This window comes from Camelina sativa, chromosome 14, assembly GCF_000633955.1.
Source record: "Camelina sativa cultivar DH55 chromosome 14, Cs, whole genome shotgun sequence".
Lineage (NCBI taxonomy): Eukaryota > Viridiplantae > Streptophyta > Magnoliopsida > Brassicales > Brassicaceae > Camelina > Camelina sativa.
The window spans coordinates 29904110-29923600 of NC_025698.1; the positions used below are offsets into that span (position 1 = coordinate 29904110).

The window sequence follows — 19491 nt, forward strand, 5'->3', positions numbered from 1 at the left end:
TTTCTGACTCAGCCAGAAGGTTCATCAACACTATAGTGAAGCTTCTGGCTCACTAACAGTCTAACATAGTGGAGCATGTTTCTGATAATACGTGAAAACAGAACCAAGTATTATCGGATCTGTACCCTTAACTTTTGCAAGTAAAAGTGGGAGTGAAGACTTCTAAACAATAGTCCTTTTTTTGTTCTACTACAAACAAATCTTTGATAAGGTTATAACTCATGCGAGAGGAGTACAGATAGTTCGGCTTAAGTTCTGAATCTCTGTCAGCAATCTTGCGACTGAGTCTTGTACCTCTTGAGGAACTTGTAGCTTTGGATGAGTCAAGTCTAATGGATATAGTGTGATGACTTTCATCACAACAGACAAGTGTAGGTGCTTTGTTTTGCCATCCCATACACTCTGGTTTGGAAACTTGCACTTCTCTTTTAACACGCATTTATTGCACACCTATTATGCAACAAAAAAAGACTTGGTTAGATACAGTTGGGGAGTTGCAAAATGAGATAAAGACAGTGTAGTGAGTGTGTATGCATAAGCTTACATTATTCTCATGGATATCAAAAAAGTTGCGCAATGTTTTAGCAGCGAATACTGCCCTTTTTTCCACACTCGGGCAACCAAAGAGCACAATCTTCTTCAGGTCACTACCTGATAACCACCTGCATGTTAAATCTGAGGTTATGGAAAGCAGTAGAAACAATAAGATGATAGAATCAATTTCAAATTACCTAGCTAGGTAAGGGGAGAATAAAACGCTGCAGGGATTAAGGCAATCAAGACCATACATTTGAGGCATATACGAATGTATTAATCACTTCTTACATCATAATTTCTCTACCAATGGACAACTAGCCTATGATCGAGACACAAGACATCAATTCATCACAAAGGTTCCTCACTAGTCCTTCCAATAGAGCTAGCAGCACAAATGAAAAGCGTACCGAGACGTTTTCACCTAAACATGCCCAAGTTTGTCATCAGAGACCCATGAAGATGAACATTTCAACAAACATTTCTCTAAACGAAACCTAATCATTATCCATCAGTTATCCAAACAACAATTTAACTAAGGGCAAATAAAATGCTGCAGGGTAAGGCAATCAAGACCATACACAAGATTCTAAAACTCAACAGTCGACAAATAATTCCATTGAAAATATCTACAAATGTATTAATCAATTCTTTCATCAGAAAATCTCAATCAATGCTACAACTAGCCTATGATCGAACCACAAGAACTCAATTCATCACAAAAGATTCCTCCTTCCTTAAGAACTAGCATTGAAACCCCTCATTTTCCAACCCCAACCTATACTCCCCAAGAAATGTTACATATATAACAATGCAAACTCTAGAAGGTGTCGCAAACGAACTGGCAGAACTGGATACTGACATGAACATTTTCTCAAAACGAAGCGTAAGATGTAGTTGTAACAATCCAACAGAACAAAACACAATATATTATCAACCAATATACAAGTAAAAAGATTCTTACTTTGCTATTTCCTGGTAATCCTTTCCAAATCTTTCAGCAGCAAACTTAACAAAAGTTCTAGAATACTCTTCATTAAGATTCCCCATATTCAACTTTTCTCCAGTGATAAAATTAGCCTTGTTCAAATACCCTTCGTTATGCAGAAGCCTCACAAACGACACCATCTCTATAGGAAGCTCCTTATAAACCCTAATCACATCCTCTTGTTCCCGACTACGTTTCTTTACCTCTTTCTTCTCTTCTTCGTCACCATTAAACAACTTGTAAAGATTATCATGCCTTTTCTCAGTTTGCTCCGATGTCACAACCTTCTGTTTCTTCTGTCTCACAGGTTCAGATTTCTTCAGTTCTATGAGTTTCCTCTCCAATTCCAAAAGCTTCCTCTTCAATTCGTTGCCTTGTTCTTCTTCTTCGATTTCGCTAGTTTCTGGTCTGGGTCTCAATCCAACAGCCTCTTCGAAGAAAACAGAGAGTGGCTTCTTATGAGCTTCCGAAGTTAAGGTTCTGGAGACAATCAAAGGCGAGACGCACTGTGGTTTCTTCAAGAGAGTCTTAAACAAAGTTTGGTTTTTGAGAATTGATTTCAGCACAGCAGCCATGGCAAACTTGAGAAATCAACCAAAATAGGAAATTTAGTAGCTTCACTGAATAATAGTAGTAATCAATAACAATAAGCCCGCCATTGAAGCTCCTGAGATGAGATCTTCTCTAGAGAGTGACGGGAAAGGGTTTAGAGAGGCTCTTGTAAGGAAGAGAGAGAGAGTAAACGATTCTCTAAACCGGTATAATAGTATTAGATTACATATAACCAAACCGGTTTCCGGTTATTGTAGATTTGTACCGGAAAATGTGAAGAAGAACCGATCTCGGAAAATTTTCAAAAAAAAATTTGGACCAACTCTCGAATATACCGTGTCATCCTTGCACAGGGGCATGCTAATATTTTCTGTATCGTTCCAATTTTAGTGAAGGTGACAATCACATTGTCGACTCTGATGATGAATAAAACACTCGATTAAAACACTCGAGTGAGCCCAATAAGATAATTTACTCAGGCCCGGTACCCAGTTGATTTAGATTTGTACCGGGAAATATGAAGAACCGATCTTGAAAAATTTTCAATAAAAAAAATTTGGACCAATTCTCGAGTAAAGAGTGTCATCCTTGCACATGGGCTATGCTAATCTTCTCTGTATTGTTCCAATTTTTAGTGAAGGTGACAATCACATTGTCGTCTCTAAAGATATATAAAACACTCGGTTAACTAGTAAGATCTGCGATGTGGGACATAAGAAAGAACGAGGTTTGAAATTGGGCTATTTTAGTAAATTCAGTGACCCCAATGAGTAATTTTTACTCAGGCCCGTTTAGGTATGAGAAGATCGATATTTTTACCGGTTTAATCATAGACACTGAAATTAACCATTGTATTTATCTATTTTACAAAACATCTACAGTAGAACCTCTATAAATTAATACTCGGTAAATTAATAATCTCTATAAATTAATAATATTCTCTAATTCCAAGTTGGAACTAATGTAATTTTAGATACTATTCGATAATATAATAAAATAATAATTGTTTTGAAAATCTTTTATAAATATATGGTTCCTTCAATAATATAAATTAATAATTATATAAAATTATCTAAATATATGTATATATATACACATTAATTTTTATTAGAATTTATTTTTAATATTTTTACTATATAAAAAATTTTGAGTGTTATTTTCAAAACATGATAATTGTAATTTTTCTTGGAATTGATTTTATAAAAATATTAGTTATAACGATTAAATCTTATTTTTGATTTTTTTTACCAAATTAGGAAAATCTCTTTATAAATTAATAATTATTAATTTATCGAGAAATTAAAACCTCTATAAATCAATAGATTTTTATGGTCCCAACATTATTAATTTATAGAGGTTTTATTGTAGCTCGTTGTTGGACGAAAACAATAAATGATTTGGTTTCTTACACTTTTCCTAAAAAAGAAAAAAAAATCTAGGAAATCTTTATAAGAATCTTGGATCATTTCACATGCATCAACCAGCTTTTTAATTTATTTTCTTATCACATGTATCAAACTGTTTTCTTCTGATCATGCATTTATATTGTTCTTTCTAATAATTTTCTAATTATATCTGGCCAGTAATAATTTTATAATTGTATCTGGCCAGTAATAATTTTCTAATTATATTATTAGACAAATTATAAGATATGTAAATACAAATTCTTAGGTGGCCAATCTTGTTGAACCATGTGTGTCTGTTCACGTTAGCTAAATAAGCTGCATTTTTGTGTCCAGATTGACCTGCCGTTTTTATCAAAAAAGGTGTCATTTTCGTGTCGTTTTCTACATTGTTTTGAATTAGGTCTCTCCCTTTTGTTTATACGCCGCACAAAACCAAAAATTTAAATTAAAAACTATGAAGCAGACCAAACCTTAGCCAACCACGTGGCTGACTCACAAACCATTAGTTTAATTCATTTATCACCTCTGCGCCGTGAGATCTCACCACGTAAGCTAGTTTTACCAATTCAGATAGGTTTATTTATTTACTTGTAATGGTTATTACAAACAATTTTTATTACTTGTTCAACTGCTTCCTTTCTGGACACTGAACATGGCCCCCATTTTTTTTTCTCTTTCAACAATTTAAAAATTCTAGATAGCTTCCAAGTTCCAACACCGTTTTGTGTTACTTTTGACTTTTAATTGTCTACTTATTTAAATTTTTTTCCGCAATTTGATAGTGAGCGCAAGACACGAGTCTCTGTATCGGTCTGAGTAGGTACGTAACGCAGTCGTGAACTGTTTTTTAATGGTTCGGAAGCGGAAAAAAGAAAAATGATAAATATCACCTGGTCCATTACTCCATGTTCGTCTTATTCCCATACCAATACCAAATAAAATAGTAATCTTTTTCTTATCTAGGCTGAAACATTGTCCTTTAGCCTCAGGCGAGATCATCACAATCTCACATGGTTCAACATTATCAAGAAATACAAAACCTAATTAAAAAGATTTAAATATCCTTCATTACTTGTAGAAATCAAGAATCAACTTTTCTTTTTCCTCTTTCTATCTCTTTTAAAGAAACCAAACTTTTTAATACTACAAGACCAGAAAGTTTTGGTTCTTTTCAAACATGGCTGTTGATTCGACTGATCAACGGCGAGAGTTTGTTGTCAAGATCGATGGTGAAGACAATGGTGATCCCGAAAAGTTTTGGAGAGAGTCAAGCATTAACTTCTGGCATGATGATGATAAGAATAACAGTAAACCACCACCGGGAGGGCAAGAAGACGACGGAAGCTTTGATTTCAGGCGGCGGAGTAGTGACAAACCTCCAGAGGAGCCAGATCCACCGTCGAAGCTCATCAATCAATTCCTCAACAAGCAAAAAGCTTCCGGCGATGAAATCTCTCTCGACATGGAAGCTAACATGCCTGAGCTTCAGAGCAACACGATTTCTCCCGCACGTGTACCGACTGTTTCCGGTTCTGCGTCACCGGTAACGGCGACGGCGAATAACGGAACCGTTGATGCGATTAGACGGAGGCAGAACAGGGTCACGCTTTCTCCGTCTGTTAAAGATAGTGATAGTAGCGACGAAGATGAAAACAGAGTAGATGAATCAGAGGTTGTCAAGTGTAGCTCAAACAGATCGACGATGAGGACCAAGACTTTGATGAAGACGAAGACGAGATCTAGATTGATGGATCCTCCGACTCCGACGTATCCGGAGATGGTTTCTGGTCGGACTCCAAAGTCCGCGAATTTAAAACCCGGTTTTAGTGGGAGAAACACTAAACCGGGAACTCCTAACCAGGGAGGAGCCATGGATTTGGAAGAAGAGGACGATCCGTTTTCGGAGGAGGATCTACCGGAAGGTTTTAGGAAGGAGAAGATTTGTGTTTGGGTTATCATGGAGTGGATTTTTCTGATTCTGATCATTGCTGGTTTGATTTGTAGCCTAGTGATACCTTACTTGCGCGGCAAGACACTTTGGGACCTAGCTCTGTGGAAATGGGACGTGATGATTCTTGTGTTGATATGTGGGAGATTGGTTTCGAGTTGGTTTGTGAAGCTATTCGTCTACTTCGTTGAGAGCAATTTCCTTTGGAGGAAAAAGGTTTTGTATTTCGTTTACGGGATTCGAAAGCCGGTACAAAACTGTCTCTGGCTAGGGCTTGTGTTGATCGCGTGGCATTTCTTGTTCGACAAGAAAGTCGAAAGAGAGATGCGAAGCACAGTGCTCAAGTATGTGACTAAAGTATTAATCTGTTTACTCGTTGGTGTTATTTTCTGGCTCATAAAGACTTTACTGGTTAAAGTTCTTGCTTCTTCTTTCCATATGAGTACTTACTTCGATCGGATTCAAGAATCGTTGTTTACTCAATATGTGATTGAGACTCTCTCGGGACCTCCTCGAGTTGAGATTCATATAGAAGAGGAGAAAGTGGCAAACGATGTAAATACCTTGGAGATAGTTGGACGTAAGCTATCTCCTCTAGGTCCAAAGGCAGTTTCTTCTTCACCACAAGTGACCATTGGAAGCGGAAGGATGCAGAAGAGTCCGAGCAGAGTCGGGAAAAGTCCGGTGCTATCGCGGTCTGGTTCTAAGAAAGAAGGAGAGGACGAAGGGATAAGGATCGATCACTTGCAGAGAATGAATACTAAAAACGTATCGGCTTGGAAAATGAAGAGACTGATGAATGTTATAAGAAAAGGAACTCTTTCTACTTTGGATGAACAGATACAAGACACAACGACTCACGAAGATGATAAAGCCACACAGATCCGAAGCGAGTTCGAAGCAAAACTTGCAGCGAGGAAGATTTTTCAGAATGTTGCTGAGCCTGGATCCAGGTATAAATATATACATTAACATGTTTGATTATATGTTGTTTGTTAAGATCAAGATTAAAAACAGAGGATTTTTTTTTCCGGTCTTAGGTACATATATATAGAAGACTTTATGCGTTTTCTGTCTGAAGATGAGTCAGAAAGAGCCATGGGTCTCTTTGAAGGAGCTTCTGAAAGTCACAAAATCAGCAAATCTTGTCTGAAGAATTGGGTGGTAAGTACTTAGTTTTAAATTCAAATATATCAAAAGCTTTCTTACTTATGAAAATGATACTAAATTCTTCTATATTTCTTTAGGTTAATGCCTTTAGAGAACGAAGAGCACTAGCTTTAACTTTAAACGATACCAAAACAGCAGTGAACAGGCTTCATCGAATCATCGATGTTTTGGTCGGCATTGTGATTTTAATCATCTGGCTTCTCATTCTCGGAATCGCTACAACCAAGTTCTTGCTTGTCATAAGCTCTCAGCTTCTTCTTGTAGTCTTTGTGTTTGGGAATTCATGTAAAACCATCTTTGAAGCTGTCATCTTCGTCTTCGTTATGCATCCATTTGATGTAGGTGACAGGTGTGAAATAGACGGTGTCCAGGTATGTTCCATAAATCTCTGTTTCTGCATTTAGGCAACTCAAAATACTTCAAGAAGGAGCTAATTCTCTGTTTTTTTTCTTTTTTGTATGTATAGTTGATTGTGGAAGAGATGAACATTTTGACTACTGTCTTTCTTCGATTTGATAATCAGAAGATTGTATATCCAAACAGTCTTCTCGGCACAAAACCTATCGCTAACTATTACCGCAGTCCCGATATGCAAGATGCCATTGAGTTCTTTGTCCATATAGCAACTCCACCTGAAAAGACAACCGCCCTAAAACAGAGGATACTCAGGTTAGAAGCTTAAAACCCTTAAATCATAAACTTCGATAAAACATTGCCTGATATCAATACTTTTGCGTTTGTGTTAATGCAGCTATGTGGATAACAAGAAGGACCATTGGTATCCATCGCCGATGATTGTGTTCAGAGATATGTGTGGATTGAACACTATAAAGATCGCAATGTGGCCAACGCATAAGATGAATCATCAAGATATGGGAGAGAGATATGTGAGGAGGGGTCAGTTACTTGAAGAGATTGGTAGATTATGCAGAGAATTGGATATTGAATACCGGTTATATCCTATTAACATCAACGTCAAAAGTCTTCCTGCTGCTACTCCCATCACTTCTGACCGCATGCCTCCGAGCTGGAATCAACAACAACGCGGTGTTTGAAGTTTTGGAAAATTTTGAGTTTTGGTGTTTGTATTTGCATTTCTTTCTCTTTTATTGTTTTTTAAGAACTTGAGGATTATTCATTTACATTGTGAAAGAGGATACCTTTTTTTTTTTTTTTTGTATAGCTGTGTTTGATTTGTTATCGTCACCAGTCACCACGGAATAAAAAGCTTAGGCATTTGAATTTTTAGTTCTTTCTTTTTTTTTTTGGACAAACTTGAATTTTTAGTTCTGTATGCTGTTTTTTACCTTTTTTGGGTGTAGAGAGGCTAGTAAACTCCAATCAGAGTCTGGCCATACATAAGCTTTGTGAGAGCGACGTCGTTTGGTTGATATATCATAACCTTGAATCGAGCGTCGTCGTTTCGTATACATTTTTTTTTTTGGGCTATCATACTGATTCATACACAAGCTTTTAGCAGAGTACGACGTCGTTTAAGATTATATTATCTGCTCACAGCGCTGAAGTCATCATTTTCTACTGCCCATTATTTCTGGAAATTTGAAATCTTCGTTTCTCGCGCCGCCATTGAAATCGAGAGAGTGAGAGGTTACGATCCTTGTGTTTTTCTATCGTATTTTCATCTTTTGTCTTCTTCGATTCTCTAGTTTTGAGATCCTTGACTTGTTTTTTGATGATCTTCTTCAGATTACGTCAGATCGGTGAGCTTAATCGCCGTCAATTTGTTCTTCTTCCTCGCTCTGTGCGATGCGTTCTCTTTATCGCTCTATCAAAATCGAAGGTTAGCTTCTTCAAATGCTTCTTAGATCTTCACATTTCTGCTACGATTTCGTTTGTAGACTTAAGATTTTTTATCCAATTTCGAGGTTTGTGTCAATCTCAAATCGTTGAAATCAGTAAAACCTATTTGTCTCCGATTTTGAAAAAACTCCCATATATTAGTCGGAATCTGTTAGGTTGAGTTCATCTGTATTGTGGAATCCCTAATTTCAGTTCTTCTGCAAGTCAAAAAGTTTGCGAATCTTCAAAATCGGCCCCGTAATCTCTACTTTCGCGATGATTTTATTTGCTCATCTCTGGAATCTGTGCAGTTTATCCCCAATTTCTAGGGTTTCTGTTTTTGAAAATCGTTTATAAGCCTTCCTGAAGTCAAGATTATCATAGTGACCATAAGTTTTGAAACTCGTTATATTGCTTTGTACGAATTCGTGTTTGCAATGTAAAAAATTTCAGCAGTTGGAAATTGGAATGAATGAAGCTTAGTTAAAATCTGTATATTGTATATGGAAGTTTATTGGTGAATTCAACGAATTTAGTTCTCTAGAACAATGGAAGTTTCAATTAGAGCTCTTCAGCTCGTTTGATATGAATTTTAATTTGCAGGTGCTTAGCAGCTTGAGATACTTAAATTAGAGGTTGACATGAGATGCAATGCGTGCTGGAGGGATTTGGAGGGCAGGGCCATTTCCACTACCTGCGGTCATCTATTATGTATCCAATCTACACTTTTCTTTTGCGTACCTGTTTGTGTTCTTTAGCAACACTTGTGAGTTTGAATAAGATGACCTTAACACTATGAAAAGGCACTGAAGATGCCAGCAAGATTCTCAGTAATGATGGGGCATGTCCCATTTGTGATCAAGTACTCTCCAAGAGGTAAATCTTCCCTAAGCTACTTGCTTAGTTTCAGTTTAGCCTTGGTCACCTTATATTCTACTTGACTGTTTGGCTTTATCTTTCATCTTAGTCTAATGAAACCTGTGGATATCAATCCAAATGAAGAATGGATAAATGTAAGTGTTTGAGTTGGAATATATGCAAGGATACTATAATATTTCTTCTTTTCCAGTTTTCAATATTCCCATCTCACATCTCCTCATTGTTTACCTGTGTTATCAGATGGCGATGGCTGGAATTTCTCCACAAATACGTATCCTTTTCATAAACGTAGTCCATTTCACTCTTATTAGAATTTTTCAGTTGCAAAAATGTCTCTCTGTATTTGAAATCTAAACTCAATGCTATAATTTTTACCATCAACTGACTGTGCCTTTTGCGTTTGTGTGAGTTGATAAAACAACAGTTTAAGGTTCAAGGACCTCCTGTTTTTCTTAACTGAATTTAGTGATGAAGAGTGCATACCGAAGTGTAATGTTTTACATCGTCCAAAGGGACTTAGAGATGCAGTACAAGATGAATAGAGTTGTCGCACAGTGTCGTCAGAAATGTGAAGGTATGCAAGCAAAGTTTAGCGAGAAAATGGAGCAGGTGCATACAGCATACCAGAAGATGGGTAAGAGGTGTCAGATGATGGAGCAAGAGGTAGAAAACTTGACCAAGGATAAGCAAGAGCTCCAAGAGAAGTTCTCTGAGAAATCAAGGTCAGTAACCTAAGATACGTATTTGTTATCCTGGTTCTGCTCCCTATATTAAACTCCACTGTAATAACAAGGTACCTTAATTGTGTTTTAATTACCAGACAGAAGAGGAAGCTTGATGAGATGTATGACCAGCTAAGAAGTGAGTATGAGTCAGTCAAACGTACAGCCATCCAACCAGCAAACAACTTCTACCCCCGACACCAAGAACCCGATTTTTTCTCAAACCCAGCAGTTAACATGATGGAGAACAGAGAGCCCATTCGCAAAGGTTAATTAACAACACTATATCTGTGCTTGAACTTAGTGATCTTATGATTCTGAGTCTTGGTTATATATCTCCATATCAAGTTGACTTATTTCGTGCAGACCGGTCGTTTTTCTCTCCTGCAACACCAGGGCCTAAAGATGAGATATGGCCAGCAAGACAGAACAGTTCAAACTCAGGTCCGTTCGACATCTCCACTGACTCACCCGCGATTCCATCCGATCTTGGAAACAGAAGAGCAGGAGGAGGTCATCCTGTATATGGTGGTGGTGGTGGCACTTCTAATCCCCAATCAACTCTACGAAACCTTATTCTCTCCCCTATTAAACGCTCTCAGCTCTCTCGTTCTCGCCCTCAACTGTTCACGTAAGCAAACTAGAACCTTAGAAATAGACCAAATTCACATCAGGTACATGGGTTTGTTCTAAAAACAACTTGTTGTTGCTTCTCTTCGCAGGCTATAGCTTAAGGATCAAGTTCAAGTGTTCTCAAACTGCCTTGGTGGAAGCCCTAATGGCCACAACCAGTAAGTGACTACGTTTTTATAATAACCTGTCTGTCTTAGTAAGTAAAATTCTGAGAAAAAAATTGTAGGATTTGAGAAAAAGAAAAACTCTCGTCTATATAAATAATAATGGTAAATCATATTTTAGTAGAATCAGTATAGTGAAACTACCTACAAGGATCATAAGACGATGAGTAAAATATAAAAAGATATTTCTGTTGAAAGAAAAGGCAAAAAGTAAAAAAAGAGAAACAGTTTAAAAGTAAGCACTTGTGGCGAAGAGTGTGATGTTCATTGAAGGCTCAGGTCCTCTTGTTTGGTTCAAAGACGTATTTGATCAGTGACTCTTTAATGGATAGCATCTCTGGGAACTCCTTGCTTAGTTTTACTCCATCCATTTCATTGTTGCTTCGAGCAGCAACAATGACCTTTGCTTGTTCTTCCAATGTGAAGTTGGACCATTTAAAACCTGGCTCGATGTAATTCTTGTACATCTCCAGTATCTCATTGTGGCTCACCACCCCCGGGTTGGTGAAGTTCCATATCCCTCTTAGGTTTCTTTTCGCCATCTCGATGGAGATCGGGAGAAGCTCGTCCAGTACGGTCATGCTGTTAGGGATGTTCACCACTTTGTTGTAGCGCGAGATCTTCGTGATGAAGTTTCTTGGGTTGTTTAGGTCTGAGGAGATTGGCATCCGGACTCTCAAGGTACATACATTGTCATATTCTCTCAACAGCTCCTCAACCTGGTGGAAAAACAGAGCAATGATGAACAAAGACACTTGTGGCTATTGAGAACATTAATAAGGTGTACAATATTACCATGGCTTTGGTTTTCGAGTAGAAAGAACCAAAGAAGTTCGGCTTGTCTTCTTCCTTGAAACCTATACCCGAACCCTCAGGATGTGCAGCGTCATACTCAAATATGCAACCCGTGGCGAAGTTCATCATCAGGAGATCATTCTCTCTGCAAACATCAGCTAGAGTCAAAGTACCAGCGACATTTACGCGAATGGTCTCTGGTTTGTGAGATTCACACCAGTCAACATTAGGTCTTCCGGTTAAACCAGCAGCATTAAACACATGAGTAGGTTTGATGCTACGAATATCCGCAATGAGAGAAGCTCTATCCTCCAAACGTCCTTTTCCATACTCATATGTAATCCCTTGCTTCTCACATAGTTTCCCTAGAAGACCACCAAGCCAACCAGTCTTACCATAAATCAAAAACTTCAAGAAAGCTTTGTCACCAGAACCACCACTCTTAGGTGTTACAACCGTAAATGTCTGGACCGTATTGCTTGACGCATCTTTCTTCTCACTGGAGCCATCGGAAAGTCTTCCACCAGGCATCATAAGCATTCTTGGATGAGGAAGCAAAGCTCCAGAAACATCACCCCACCACTCAGGATTCTCAGTGTACCAGTCCATTGTCTTCTTCAATCCATCTTCCCACGCGGTTCGCTCTTGCCATCCCAATTTCTTCAGCTTCTGGTCATCAAGGAAGTACCTTTGATCGTTAAATGGTCGGTTCTCCACAAACTGAATGCTTGACTCAGGGTCTTTCCCAAAAAGTTTGCAGATGTCTCTGGCCACATCGATCACTCTCCTTTCTCTCTTTGTCCCGATATTGTAGACGTGACCGATTTCTCCTTTGTGAAGAACAACCTCAAACGCCTCAGCAACGTCTTCGCAGTATAAGTAACTCCTGACATTAGATCCATCCCCGTGGATAGGAAGCGGCTTCCCACTCATAGCCAACAACATGAACTTAGGAATCATTTTTTCAGGAAACTGGTTAGGGCCATAAACATTGTTCCCACGAGTTGTAATGACAGGCAGTCCATATGATCTACCATAAGCCATCACAAGCATCTCAGCACCGGCCTTAGTGGCTGAGTATGGATTAGTCGGTAACAGCTGAGAAGCCTCATGGTTTCCTACAGCAGCATCCTCATCGGTTTCTCCATAGACTTCATCGGTACTCACATGGATAAACCTCCTGATCTGTCCTGTAACTTTACAGGCTTCCAAAAGAACATGAGTACCATAGATATTGTTCTTGGTAAACTCAAAGCTATTACCAAAAGAGTTATCAACATGGGTTTGAGCAGCAAAATGCATAATGGTGTCGATGCTCTCAGTGATGAGAAGGTAGTTAACGAGATCATCACTAGCAATATCTCCTTTCACAAACTTGAAGTTTGGAGAAGAGAAGGAAGGATCGAGATTCTTCAGATCTGAACAGTAATCAAGCTTGTCCAAGACAACGATCTTGTAATCAGGATAGCTGCGGATTAATCTGTTGGCAACATGAGAAGCAATGAATCCAGCAGCTCCAGTGATGAGAATGTTCTTTGGCGTATACGTAGTAGTATCACCCATCTTTTGAAATCTGCAGAACATGTCACAGCATCATCATATGGGAAAAAAACTCAGAACGGATCATCATATTCAAATGAAAAAAGGAAATCAGATCCAGATCCAAATTCAGCAAACAAAACAGATCTTAGACTAACAAAAACGAACAACATTTCCGTATGGGATCATAAACAGACATGGCAAGCAGATCAATTATGGTTACTCACGTACAACATTTCACAAGCTTAGCTTAAGAAAGCATTATTAGAAACAGAAAAGAGAGAGAGAAACAATTTCACGTACCAGACACAATTCAGGTTAGAAGCAGATAGACCCAAGAGAAGAAGATCTTAAGAGAAACTTTCACCTAGAGAATAATAGAGAGACAGAGATAGTAAAAGAAAAAAAGATCAAACGCAAGAAACAGTAGAGAGAGGAAGGAGAAAGAAGAAGAAGAAGAAGAGAGGGAATCTACGGTCTACGGTGCGTCTCTCAACACTGCGCCTCTTATATTGTGAGACAGTTACGGAGAACCGTAGGAGCGTATGTACGAATTTACCCTTACTTGTCTTTAGATATTACGGATTTCACGTGAGCCTAGCGTCCGACATTAATAAACTCATGTCTTTTCTTCTTTTTTTCCTTTTTTTGTTTTGTTTTGCTTTGTTTTTCAACCTAAATGTGATTCTTCTATTGTCTCCTACCAAAATAAGACATTCAAATAATTGAAAATGGAATAAAAATTTGACAAGTAAATATATTTGATTTTTTCCTGACCCAAAAAATATATTTTGCATTATTTTCCAAATTATATTCCCTAACAGAAATTAACATATAAATTGTTTATTTTTTTTATGTAAAAGGTTAATTTTGGTAATTAATTATAGCCCCTAGTTTGTTTTATGTTTGTGATGTAACGTACATATGTCAGTTCAAAAATTTAATTACTTGATTAAAAAGATAACTACATGTCAACCTGAGATTTAATATCAGTTCAACCAAACAAAGAAACCTGCGATTAAAACATAACGGATCATTCAATGCCAGATGCTTAATGTCACCGTCACGTAACGAAATAATTTGATTTGCTTCTTTTTTAAGTTAATAAAATTAAATAGAGCACATTTACATGTTTGTTAAAGGGGACAATTAAAAAATCAGAAAGTGAGTTTGGTTATTATTAGTAAATGGACCTTTGTTTAATGGGTGATGTTGGTAAACATAGTCCTTTCTCTCATTGTAACCATTGAATAAAACTGACTAATTATAATATGCAAAAGAGTGGTTTACGTAGGAGAACAATCTAAGGACCAACGATTTTTGTTTTTACTTCCACATTCATCGGCCAAATTTTGTCTATATCAACCAAAACAAGACCAGATTTTCAAATAATCAGAGAGATTCCAAAATTGTTGTAGACTAATGGGACCGATTAAGAAGTTTAAGAAGTATATAATCACCACCATCTTCTTGTCTACGGTGAACTACGCTTATGGTAAATTCAAAGATTATGGAGCCAACAAGATAACCGAAACAATCACCGGGACCGACCCCCAATCAGACTAAAAAAATCCAAGGCCGATCTTGTTCTCGTGAGTTACAAAACTAAAAGTTTTTATTATATCATTGCCGCAACATAGTTTTGAATCAGAGCCTGACTGAATAATACTTACATAAAAACTAGAGAGACCAGGATCACCTGGTGGAGAAACTGATGTGGTTAAAGATCTGTCTGTAAATGTTTTCTATGATGCTGCTCCGTAACTAATTGTGCCTATGTTCCGGTGTGCTGCTACTGCAACCGCTGCTGCTCCAGCTGGACCAAACTGCGATTGTGCTTGCAACAGCTTAGCATCAATGGCCATCTGCGTGTTGTTGTTGTTGTTTAATTGATCTATCTTGGCGAGCTGTGGTTGGATGTAAGGGTTTGGCTGGTTCATCATCTCAACGTCCGTTTGGTTAGTTGTAGCAGCTGGCGGTACAGTGGGACTGAACTGAGGAACAGAAGTTTGTGGTTTTGGCTGAAAAGAAGAAGCTTCTACGTTGCGGTTCACTGGGTTTGTCATGGTGTTTGGCCGGAAGTAACAGTGTGGAGATGATACCTCGCTTCTGAAATAAGCTTCTTTGAGGTTCCTACCACTCTCATAAGATACAGACGATTCTGCAACACGACCTGGTCTACCTGTAATTACACACAGTGGTACAATTGGTTAAAAGTCTATTAACTTTTAGAAAATTATATTTAGTAATGCGGGTGAGGTTTTACCCGATGGCGGTACTCTCGGTGGAGGCCCAATAGATTTAGTAGGATATGTGGAAGTTGATGGATGCCCTGCAGAAGTAACTTCATTTCTTGAAGGGTCAAAAGAAACACGTCTACTCTCTGTTGCGCTCAAGTTGGGTTGAATGGTAGAATGGACTACACTTGAGTGAACCGTAGACCTGTGAAAAACAATAAGATCCATTAGAAGAGTATCATATGCTTCACAAATGTTATGCCATAAGAAGAGCAAAAAAGAATTATCAACTTCCATAAGAAGAGTAGAGAACAGATGAAAGCTTGCGTATGGTTTTGGACCATGGACCATATGCTTAGAAAATGCTATGCCGCAACATAACTCCACAGTTGACATGCATGGAATGAAAAAACTACCGAGGAAGTGATGCGTGTTTCCTATCGAGAGGTATGACCGGCCCATTTCTGCTACTATTTTCCTCTAAGTAAGTGAACTGCTGCCTAAGATGTCCAATGGCACTGCAAGTGAAAAAGTCAAAACAAGCACGAAAAGTTAGAAGCAGGCGATTTGACATACATCAAAGGTTTGAGATGAATTCAAAGGGAGAAAAAAAAAGAAGAGTGTTTCATTTGGCGAATAATAGTAAAAGGTAGAGAGAAAATAAAACCTTGGATATACAAAATTAGATCCCTCTGAGCCGCTCATATAGTCCTTGAGCAACTGAGGATGGTATTCCAGTATTTCTCTGTATATTAATTCTCTAATGTCGTCCTTCGTCAGTCTTCTTCTCTCAAATTCAAACTCCATCTTCGATATTGGCTGACTTGAAGGCTCTCTTTCAACCTTAGAAAGACCCTTGAAGTAAGGATCAGCCAATGCCTATCCGAATTTCAAAAACAGAAAAGCTAGCAAAGTCAGCAAAGATACACAAACGAACCAAAGCGAAACAAATATCTAATAACAAAGTGGCAATGACAGAAGAGAGACCTCTGCAGCAGTGGGTCGGTCCTTTGGATCGAAAGCCAACAGCCTCTGCAAAAGACGGAGTGCTGAAGGATCTGCTTTGGAGAATTTTTGCGAGAAGGTGACAGGATTTTTCTTCCTCATTTCGGTCAAGTATTTTCTAGCTTTATCATTTCGAACCTGTATCAGAGATATAGTTTGTTAGCTATACAGTTCAGTATATAAATATATGTTGCCAGTGAATGTGAAGCAGACAAAGGAATCATACTCCAGAAATTGTTTCTGATTTTGGTGTGCCAAGAAGATCAGTAATCAACTCCAACTGATGAACAACACTTTTCCCCGGAAACAATGGCTTCCCTGTTAGTAACTCTGCAAAAATGCATCCAATGCTCCAAACGTCGATAGCTGGAGTATACTGCAAAATAATAATGACTGTAAATCAGACTGAGGAAAAAAAAATTCCATAATATGAAGTTGCATATGCAAAACAAAAACACTCAATGAACATAACCTGATACAAGGTTACCTGATTCACAGATTTTCAACTTCCGGGAGAGTTCAAAGTCATCCCTGAACAAGAATTATTTTAATATCCCACTGGGGCACAACTCTATACTTATTCAAGTACCATCAAATATCAGCTATTTCTTTTAACACTATTCTGCAGATATTCTACAGCAAACACTATTTCTGTACATAAGACCTAAAGCATAGACAACTAGTGCGCATAAAAAAAACGTGTTTCAAGTCCACAGTAACACATACCTTTGAAAAAAATGATCCACAGAGCTCAGGTGCTCTATACCATCTTGTGGCAACATAGTCCTGCATCCAGTTTAAATGAAGCAAAAGGAAAGGTCAAACACACAAAAGTGGGGACAGTATTAAAGAGAAAGTTGAACAGTTAGCAAACAAAAGGTTTCCATGAGGCTGCTAACCGTCCAAAAGACTGTTGTAGGCGTATCATTGAAAGATGCTCTCGCCAATCCAAAGTCACAAACTTTCAACTTGCAGTTTGCATTTGCCAGTATATTCTTTGGCTTAAGGTCACGATGATAAACATTAGCTACACCCAGTAAACAAAAAAAACATTACAGTTAATTACAACCAGACAGGTAAAAAACACAAGCTGCGGATCTCAAGTCTTAATCAATGAAACGTATTGCACCTGTATGCATAAACTTCAAGGCACGAAGCATCTGATAAAGGAAAAACTGGTGGTGTTCACGAGTCAAATCATTATTAGCTTTAATAACTTGATGAAGATCTGATTCCATGAGTTCAAACACAACATAAATGTCTTTAAACTCCCTCTTAGAAGGAGGCAGCATAATGCTTTTGATTTCCACTATGTCAGGATGCCGTAGAAGCCTAAGAATCTTCACCTCACGGAGAATCCGAAGCGCATCAGAGATATGTTCAAAGACATCATTAATCTTCTTGATAGCCACTTTCTCTCCAGTATGTGTATCAATCGCTGCACACACAACTCCATAGCTTCCTTTACCGATAACTTCGAGAATCCGATACCTGTTAGCATCACCATACTCTGTGAAAAACTCCATCTCTTTCGTCCCCTGGTGAATCAACAAAAGAAAAAAAAAACTTTTATAAGAATCCAGTAAAGCTTATCCACAAACTCAAATAAATAGAAAGATAAAGACTTTATTTTTTTGCTCATGCAACTAATCATCCTTATTGGTATTGGAAAAGGAAAGCAATTTTGGTTATTTATGAAGAAAAAAGATAAAGACTTTATTCTATATTTATGCCAAAGCCATGATTGAGAGAGAGAGAGAGAGAGAGAGCAAGAGACTCTAACCTTCTTCACTTGATTTTGTTGCATCGTCTTCAAATTTATCAACTTGAATCGAAAAACACAAAATACGGAAACAGAAAACTCAACCCTTCGATATAATCTCAGAAATCACGAAGAAAAATCGCAAATTTTCTTATACCAGAAATCAAAATCTCGATTGGCTTTTTCGAAAAGTTAAAAGAAGAAACCCTAATTTGCTAAAAGTCTCAAAACCGAACGAACTCTAATCAAGACTTAGTAAGAAGAGAGAGCAGAGCAGAACAAAAACAAAAAAGAAGACCTAGATCCAGCAGCAATCGTAGAAGAAGAAGAAGAAGAAGAGACGAGAGAGAAAGAGGAAGAGAGAGAGAAGGAGGATTTTAAAAGCTGAGATTTTTTTTTGGTTTGTTTTGAGTTCACGTTTTTTTTAGTAAAAAGACATAAATATCCTCTTTTGTTTTGGTGTTAGATAGAAAGAACGAAAGATTTGATGAGATTTTTTAAAAATAGTATGTAATATTTATATTTTATATGTTATATTGAACTAAATAGCATTAAATTGTAAATTCAAACCGATATATAATTTTGTTCTAATTGTAAAATCTAAATCCTAACTATCTTATTTGTGAACCCAAACCGACATATAATTTTTTTCTAATTGTAAAATCTACACTCTAACTATTTCATTTGTGAACCCAAATCAACATATAATTCCGTTATAATTGTAAAATCTAAATCTTAACCATCTCATTTGTGAACCCAAACTGACATAGAATTTCGTTCTAACTGTAAAATCTAAACCCTAACCATTTCATTTGTAAATCCAAACCGACATATAATTTCGTTTAAAAAAAAATAACATAATATTTAAACAAATAATATGTAATATATGAAATGGGTATAAATGTAATTTTATTTGAAAAGAGAGAATTCTCTCTAGCAACCAATATATAATTGTGGTATTTTTTTAATTATGTTCTGTTTTGTGTTATCTATTCCATATTCCCGTACTTTAATTGGGTACTGGGTGTGACTAAATCCCAGATGATTGGCAGTTTCGTTATTACTTGACAACTTTGAGGGTAAACATTTGTTTTGAGTAGACGACCTTTTTTTGAAAATGACTCACATTGGTTAAAGAGCAAAGAAGACACCTGTTGCTGGACTTGGACCGTTTTTTTATTTTTCTTTAGTTCCGATTTTGACCCCTATCTTATTTTTTAAATTTTAATCGTAGCCACTCTTTTTCTCAAGTGGTCAATTTAACCCCCCCCCCCACGTGATAGGAATGAATCCATATATTTTATCAACATTATCTGGTCAATTTCCTAATTGTTGGCTGGCAAAAAAAAAAAAAAAA

General features: G+C 37.4%; 5 protein-coding genes across 9 annotated transcripts; 2 read left to right on the forward strand and 3 right to left on the reverse strand.

Moving 5' to 3' along the window:
* LOC104742867 lies at positions 86–2264 on the reverse strand. The gene is made up of 3 exons (XM_010463938.2): positions 1499–2264; positions 545–662; positions 86–450 (listed from the first exon to the last, which is right to left on the reverse strand). The coding sequence occupies exons 1-3, from the start codon at positions 2095–2097 to the stop codon at positions 220–222; spliced, it is 948 nt and encodes a 315-aa protein (XP_010462240.1). The 5' UTR covers positions 2098–2264; the 3' UTR covers positions 86–219.
* Positions 4414–7767, forward strand: LOC104742869 (mechanosensitive ion channel protein 4). The gene is made up of 5 exons (XM_010463939.2): positions 4414–6381; positions 6469–6592; positions 6676–6969; positions 7065–7267; positions 7350–7767. Exons 1-5 carry the CDS (start codon positions 4658–4660, stop codon positions 7651–7653), a joined length of 2649 nt encoding a protein of 882 aa, XP_010462241.1. The 5' UTR covers positions 4414–4657; the 3' UTR covers positions 7654–7767.
* LOC104742871 (E3 ubiquitin-protein ligase CCNB1IP1 homolog) lies at positions 8099–10909 on the forward strand. Of its 5 annotated transcripts, none has more exons than XM_010463941.1 (10): positions 8099–8206; positions 8306–8399; positions 9002–9109; positions 9202–9274; positions 9366–9411; positions 9518–9548; positions 9744–9999; positions 10098–10267; positions 10366–10630; positions 10722–10909. In XM_010463941.1, exons 3-10 carry the CDS (start codon positions 9040–9042, stop codon positions 10726–10728), a joined length of 918 nt encoding a protein of 305 aa, XP_010462243.1. In that variant the 5' UTR covers positions 8099–8206; positions 8306–8399; positions 9002–9039; the 3' UTR covers positions 10729–10909. The 5 variants fall into 5 exon arrangements, with proteins under 5 accessions (XP_010462243.1, XP_010462247.1, XP_010462246.1 ...); XM_010463945.1 differs by having other exon boundaries at positions 10396–10630; XM_010463942.2 differs by having other exon boundaries at positions 8132–8199.
* Positions 10870–13725, reverse strand: LOC104742870 (trifunctional UDP-glucose 4,6-dehydratase/UDP-4-keto-6-deoxy-D-glucose 3,5-epimerase/UDP-4-keto-L-rhamnose-reductase RHM2). Its single transcript, XM_010463940.2, has 3 exons — positions 13434–13725; positions 11592–13164; positions 10870–11515 (listed from the first exon to the last, which is right to left on the reverse strand). Exons 2-3 carry the CDS (start codon positions 13152–13154, stop codon positions 11072–11074), a joined length of 2007 nt encoding a protein of 668 aa, XP_010462242.1. The 5' UTR covers positions 13155–13164; positions 13434–13725; the 3' UTR covers positions 10870–11071.
* On the reverse strand, positions 14656–18484 carry LOC104742872 (mitogen-activated protein kinase 18). The gene is made up of 10 exons (XM_010463947.1): positions 18156–18484; positions 17502–17910; positions 17272–17399; positions 17099–17158; positions 16599–16748; positions 16355–16510; positions 16035–16246; positions 15784–15885; positions 15397–15572; positions 14656–15312 (listed from the first exon to the last, which is right to left on the reverse strand). Exons 1-10 carry the CDS (start codon positions 18177–18179, stop codon positions 14876–14878), a joined length of 1854 nt encoding a protein of 617 aa, XP_010462249.1. The 5' UTR covers positions 18180–18484; the 3' UTR covers positions 14656–14875.